This window comes from Solanum tuberosum, unplaced genomic scaffold, assembly GCF_000226075.1.
Source record: "Solanum tuberosum cultivar DM 1-3 516 R44 unplaced genomic scaffold, SolTub_3.0 scf00127, whole genome shotgun sequence".
Lineage (NCBI taxonomy): Eukaryota > Viridiplantae > Streptophyta > Magnoliopsida > Solanales > Solanaceae > Solanum > Solanum tuberosum.
In genome coordinates, this window is record NW_006239058.1 from 52,089 (window position 1) to 58,945 (window position 6,857).

Consider the following 6,857-nt stretch of genomic DNA (forward strand, 5'->3'; position numbering starts at 1 on the left):
CTCACCCACCCCCTACCAGCCCCCACCCCCCAAAAAAAAATATTTAAGTTTGTTTTTAAAAAATGTTTTCAATTTCAAAAATTATTTTCTACTCTAGTAAAAATAAAAGATATTTCTCAAAAATATTTTTCATTCATAAATCAAACACTAAAAATCTTTTCCGAAAAATATTTTCTAATCACCAACCAAACATGAGAAAATAAGTCAAAAATCAACTTGTTTTCCAGGAAAACATTTTCTAGGAAAACATTTTCCATGGAAAACATTTTCCTTCGTACCAAACACACCCAAAGAATACACCCAGTTGGGTGTCTTAGATGGAACACAAATGTCAAAATTTCTTTAATAACATACCATAAGTAATTGTAGGATCATTTTTCCCTCAAATTATAAGGAATTCTAAAATTTCAAACAGTTGACTACTTGAACTTTCACTTTATCGTGATAAACTTCATTCCCATCATGTATTTTTTCGTTAGCTGTCAATAAAATAATAACTCATCCATCTCATTTTATGTGACATCTTTTTCTTTTTTATAATTTTCAACCACATAAATATATATTATTTTATACTATAAGTTTCAAAGCCTTTATTTTTTATTTTTAAACATCATTCGATTTAAATGATGCCACATAAAATAGGAAAGAAGGGAAATGATGTCACATAGTAAAATAGGACGGAGAGAGTAATAAAAAAGCTTGAGTGAGACCGTTGGACGTGATGCGTCGCGGGGGGTTGGCGGCTACGGCTAAATCCCCAAAAGATCTAAATCTAATTTTGCAAGATATCCTATAGCTCTTCGGTGGTTCAGCATTGCCCCTTAAGAACACCCATTTACTTCCCCATTTTTTTTTTCTCTAATTGAATAATGGATTCTGTAATGCCATTGAGAACCACCACCGCCGCCACGGCAACGGCGGCAACTGCAGCGGCGACGGTAAGACCCCGGTTCTCATTTCAACTCCTTGCCAATCCCAGACCTAGGAAACCGGCATTCTCCTTGTCAGTTCCAACGACTATTTTCACAACCCACCGAGCTCGAATTTTGCCCCAATTTACACCGGTTCGAGCTCAAGAGGTAGCCGAAATTGTTGATTTAATTTTGCTTTATTAGGTTTTGGTTGTGATTTGAAGATGAATGATCCGTGTCATTTTTTTTCCAGCATTCGAAATGAAGGTTTTCTTTTTTGCTATATGTTGCGTGATTAATTTAATTATTTCTCGCTGCTTATGCATTCTAAGAAGCCGCGAGATTGTTTACTTCCTTTTTGCTGCAAAAAGGTGGATACTTGATTAAGGAATGATTTTTGCTGTGTTTTTAATCTGTTAAAGGATAACCATTTTTTAAGGTTTTCGTAATGTGTCTTCTATGCACGGTAAGAAAATCCATCTGGTGGGTATTATTTCATTTCAGTAGTTAATGTTCATATGGTTTGCATATCGAATTTTGGGCTTCTTAAATTTGTAAAAAAGATGTCCTATTTCCGTTACGGAATGATGTATATAGTGTAGATTTAGCTCAAATTCTCGGGTTCAGACATGCCTCTTTTATTTGCATTTTTTGATAGCATCACAAGATAGATGAGAAAAACCTTTCTTATAGGAGATCGTTTCACTAAGATAAATCATAATTGATTTGACTTGAAGGATGGTTCAGCGGTGGTTTCTGAATCCACCATTCCTGAAGGAGATGCTCTCAAAATCAAGGAGTGGGAAGTAGCAAGATTCCAAGATGAAATTGCTGCAAGTCAGGGTATAAAAATTAGAAGGAGGCCGACAACAGGACCTCCTTTGCACTATGTTGGCCCTTTTGAATTTCGTATGCAGAATGAAGGCAATACTCCTATTAACATACTAGAAGAAATTATCTGGTACAAGGACAAGGAAGTCTCACAGGTATCTCTTGGACTAGAGTCTCAAATGCTGCCTGAGGGTATGCTATCATGTTCCTGTTTCAATACATTCGGGACGAACTAAAAGGCGATTTTTGTTTGCCAGATGAAAGAGAAGAAACCGCTTCTTCTACTGAAAAAACTGCTTAGCGGTGTTCCACCTACTAGGGATTTTCTAGGAGCTCTGAAAGAATCATATTCAAGAACTGGATTGCCTGCTCTTATTGCTGAAGTGAAGAAGGCTTCTCCAAGTAGAGGTGTTCTGCGTGAAGATTTTAATCCAGTACGTGTGTCATTTCCCTTCCATGTCAACTGAATGCTTAAGATCTTGTACTGTTTTAGTTTGACATTACTTAGTTTCTAATTCCTTCTACATTGAGCTGAGGAATATCTGTCAGGTAAAGGTCTGATTTTAAGTAAACTATGTTGAGACATGTCCAGATTTGTTATCGTTTCTTCTTTTCCTCTGAAGTAGTTTTTGACTGGTTTTATTTCTATTGAATTATATTAGGAATCTTATGTTTTATAATCATATTCAACAGAACTATATATAGTTCCTAAAAAATGTGTTGAAGTTCTTGAAGGCACTTGAAATGAGATAAGATTATAAACTAAATGAAGAGGAAAGACAATCTTCAATATTCTTGTCAAATAAAAGTAATAGTCCTATATAGGGAAAATTTTGATGCTTCTTGTCTGCCTACAAGCATCCAAGCAAATGAAAAGAAGGTGACGTTGTGAGGCATGTATTCTAGAGCTACATTTAATTGGTATTTCTTTTTATGTATGAAAATCTAGAAAAAGAAATGAAAGTTAAAAAGAAGTTATAATCGGATCTGTTACCATTTTAACATCATTGTGTTGTTTGCCTTTGCACTGAGTTATTTAATACCACAATAATTATTATTAGACTTAATCATGCACTTTCTAATGTACCAAAAAAAAACATCCATTAAATCAAACCCGTTAAAGAGAGTTCAAATGTTTCAGTTGCAACTTACCCTTGTTGAAATTATTGAAATGGGGGGCTAACCTTTCAATGTTTTTGCATCACAGGTTGAGATCGCCAAAGCTTATGAAAGAGGTGGAGCAGCATGCCTTAGTGTTTTGACAGATCAGAAATATTTTCAGGTAAAAGTTTGGATTCTTCAAATTGCTGATAAGGATTGTAGTTCTTTAAGTAATTAATGGCTTTAGGGGACAAGAGGGAGTTTTTACTTTCAAGTCTAAGGTTGTGAGTTCGAGTCACCAAGGGAGCAAAAAAGGTGGGAGCTCCTGGGGACGGGGGGTGGGGGATTTCACAAACACTAAGTAGCCCATTACATGAAAATTCAGAAGCAGACTTTTAGTTTTAAAAAAAGAAGTAATTAACGGCTTTAGGGATAGCAACATGACTATCTAGGTACCACTATCAGAGACGGTTACTATCAGTAACTAAATTTCATAATGTAGATGCAATTTTCATGGTCATTATTAAGATGAAAATATTGATGTTAGTTTCCCCCCTATGCTTTTCTAGCAGGAATCTTAAGTTGTAATTATAGTGTTTGACAAAGTTGCAGGCATTATTTTTCCTTTTGATGCAAAGGGAATCTAATCAGAAATGCTGAAAGATTTGTATCCTTTTCCACCAATCAAACAATAATAGTAATAATGATTTGTATCCTTTTCCTAGTAGGGCCTTAAATTGTAATTGAAGTGTTGAAAAACTGTAACCAGGATATGTGTATGTTACAGATTACCTTTTTGATAAGGAAAGGATAAACCATCCATTTAAGTGCATGACTAAATCTGCCTGTACATTCTTATTTGTCACCCATGAATTGGGATGTATAATGGAGTTGTTAGGAAGTGACATCAACTGTGAGAAATAGGGCATAAATTATACTGATTGTGTATTGTGAAAGTGCTTAGATGCAGATTGTCAAATGATTTTCCAAAATTGCTATCATGATTCTCTTTATTTTTGTCAATTAGGGAAGCTTTGAAAATCTAGAGGCCATAAGGAATGCTGGAGTAGAGGTATGCAGATTCCCCCAAAGTTTGTTGTGTACCACCTATAATATATCATAATTGAGTCCTTTACAGTTTTTCATTGAGCTCCAACTTTTGCAGTGCCCTTTGTTATGTAAAGAATTTGTTATAGAGGCTTGGCAAATCTACTATGCTCGGGTCAAAGGTGCTGATGCAATTCTGTTAATTGCTGCTGTCCTACCAAATCTTGACATCCAGTATATGATTAAGATCTGCAAATTACTTGGATTGACAGCACTAGTTGAGGTAAGTTGTTACTTTCTCCACCCTACTTTTTGACCATTGCAAGAACTGAAAGGGAATTAATTTTTTTCAAAATCTATATCATATAATAGAAAAACCGTCTTTATTTTCATTGGCAAAAGTGAAAATGTCAATGTCCGTTTGTTCAAGGTAGTTACTCCCTCCGTCCCATTTTATATGATGTACTTTGATTTGGCACAAACTTTAAGAAAAATGGAAAGACTTTTAAAAACTTGTGGTCCAAAATGAATGATAGAAATTTGTGTGGTTGTAAAATCATTTCATTAAGGGTAAAAAAGACATTTTATAGGCAAATTGTTACTTAAAAATAGAAATGTGTCATTCTTTTTGGGACTGACTAAAAAAGGAAAGTGAGTCATATAAATTGGGACAGAGGGAGTAATATGTTTCATAGCTAAGATTCTTTTCAATCTGCATATATTGATATGGATTTCTATTGTATTCCCATTATAAACTAATAATTCCCTTATTGATGATATTTTTGTTATTGCAAAGATTCTCACTTTTCCAAGAGAAACAAGTTTCTTTGACTGTTTAACTGTTCTGTTTCTTTTCCTTCCATAGCCATTTTAACTTCTTGTTTCTAGGTGCATGATGAGATGGAAATGGACCGTGTCCTCGGAATTGATGGGGTTGAGCTGATTGGCATCAATAATAGAGACCTTGGTAATTTGCATAATTAATTCTACACCGCCAATCTACTCATTTCTTGATAGACTACATGTTGCCAACTGCTATAAGGAGACAAATTGAACAGCAAAGGTGTACGTGACCCACTTGGGTTTGGGTGGTGCAAGGGAGAGAGGGATGTAAGATGATAACCTAGCATATAAGGAAATTAAACAAAATGAACTCTAAAGCATTGGATAAATTATCAAGATTCCTTCATTAAGACAGAGATTCTAAATCCCTGTTCACTTCCATAGAAAGTCATGATTTCTGGCTACATATAGGGTTAGGGGAAAATGTATAAACAGAATAATGACGTTATGAGCAACATGCTTAATCAACTGAACTTCAATTGTTTAAGATTTGTCAACTAAATCAACTTGTGTTACCAGGAACTTTCAAGGTGGACATTAGCAATACCAAGAAACTTCTGGAAGGAGAGCGTGGGGAAAGAATTCGGGAGAAGGGCATTATTGTATGGACTTCTATACATCATGGAAGCTTTTGTTTTAGTAGTTTTGCTCTCTCAATAAATTGTGACTTCACTGCCACTTTAATTCTTCAGGTTGTTGGGGAGTCTGGACTATTTACTCCAGCTGATATTGGCTATGTACAAGACGCTGGTGTCAAAGCGGTAAGCTTCTTTTCTAATTTTGAAATTCACAATGACTGCGTATAATCATTCCAAAACAGGAGGACGATAGTTGCTAGTGGCTATTTTCTAAGTATGGTTTTGCCTAGATCTCTGGTCTTCATTTGACAATTATCTTATCACCATCTACCATGATACATGCATTCTGATCAATAGTGTAGTTTGATTTATACCCTTGTCCAATCATAATTTATATATGATGATAATGTTGTTGCATCTCCGTAGGTGCTAGTTGGTGAGTCGCTTGTCAAACAGGAGGATCCTGCTAAAGGAATAAGTGGACTTTTTGGTAAAGACATCTCCTGCTAAGATCTTGTTGAGATTCTTCCCCACAATTTTGTCATCTCTCACCATTTGTATTGTTCGTCACCTGCTTGCGTCAGTGTAAGATATACCGTATGGATAATATGCGCTATGAATAGAAATGATAATTTGATACTTATTACTTAATACATTTAGAATTGAGCGTATTTGAACAGCTGCATTGGTTTATTACTTAACTAGGTAAACTACCCATGCTTCGCACGGGATTGACTATTTTACTAAGCTTACATATGGTCATTCGGTAATATTCGTATTTTCGATACATACACTACATTGTCAAGAACATTTTATCTTAAGGTAAAACATTCTTCTTAAATCTTAAAGTGCAATATTTTTTTTAATTTTCATTTTTGTTAAACAAAAATTATGAGTCATAGAGAGATTTTTAGTATAAGAAAGAAGTCTAAGAAAATCTCCATGGAAATGAAGTAATGAAATTTTCTAAATTCCAAAAAGTTATAAAGAACAACATCAGACATTAAAGAAGAGACCAAAAAGCCTCGAACAAAAACACTCCCAAATAAAGTGGAACATCACGTCCATACAAGAACATAATTAACTAAATTTAAATGGAGGACGTTCGACTCCTTTCTTATGAACCTCCATCAATCTCTTTTTTATTATAGTATGTTGTATTATGTATATGTTAAAAATGACCATAAAATTGTGAGTATCATAAATGTTTTTCCTCATTGTCTCAGAATAGTCATTACTATTGCCAGGATTGAGAAGGGAAGAAATAGGGAAAAAACTTTTACTTGGATAATCTTGGAAGGAACTGATAATAAATCAAGTTTTTTTTTTGAGCTTTTTTTCGAGCCTTTGTATATGATTTTTTCTTCATTATCTGCTGGAAAAAATTCAGTAATTTTCTTCAATAGAGACGATAATATGTATACCTCAATCCATAAAAAATGTTTGTACCTAAGAAAAAACAATCAAAATAATATACTAAATGTGGCAAGCAAGAGAGCAATTTGTTTGGTTCTTTAACAAACATCATCATTGGTTCCATATTAGT

General features: G+C 34.3%; 1 protein-coding gene across 2 annotated transcripts; it reads left to right on the forward strand.

Annotated features, from left to right (window-relative positions):
* Positions 1–706: 706 nt before the first annotated feature.
* LOC102596235 (indole-3-glycerol phosphate synthase, chloroplastic-like) lies at positions 707–6,049 on the forward strand. 2 transcript variants are annotated; one of them, XM_006351362.2, is made up of 10 exons: positions 707–1,079; positions 1,649–1,897; positions 2,000–2,176; positions 2,950–3,024; positions 3,871–3,915; positions 4,009–4,173; positions 4,779–4,857; positions 5,253–5,335; positions 5,426–5,494; positions 5,738–6,049. In XM_006351362.2, exons 1-10 carry the CDS (start codon positions 870–872, stop codon positions 5,819–5,821), a joined length of 1,236 nt encoding a protein of 411 aa, XP_006351424.1. In that variant the 5' UTR covers positions 707–869; the 3' UTR covers positions 5,822–6,049. The 2 variants fall into 2 exon arrangements, with proteins under 2 accessions (XP_006351424.1, XP_015165972.1); XM_015310486.1 differs by having other exon boundaries at positions 707–938; positions 5,738–5,988.
* The last annotated feature ends 808 nt before the right edge of the window (positions 6,050–6,857 follow it).

Coding starts and splice junctions, on each gene's coding strand:
- LOC102596235 (XM_006351362.2), top strand. CDS start 870: ATGGATTCTGTAATGCCATTGAGAACCACCACCGCCGCCACGGCAACG. Junction 3,916..4,008: donor TAAGGAATGCTGGAGTAGAG/GTATGCAGATTC, acceptor CAACTTTTGCAG/TGCCCTTTGTTATGTAAAGA. Junction 4,174..4,778: donor GATTGACAGCACTAGTTGAG/GTAAGTTGTTAC, acceptor TCTTGTTTCTAG/GTGCATGATGAGATGGAAAT.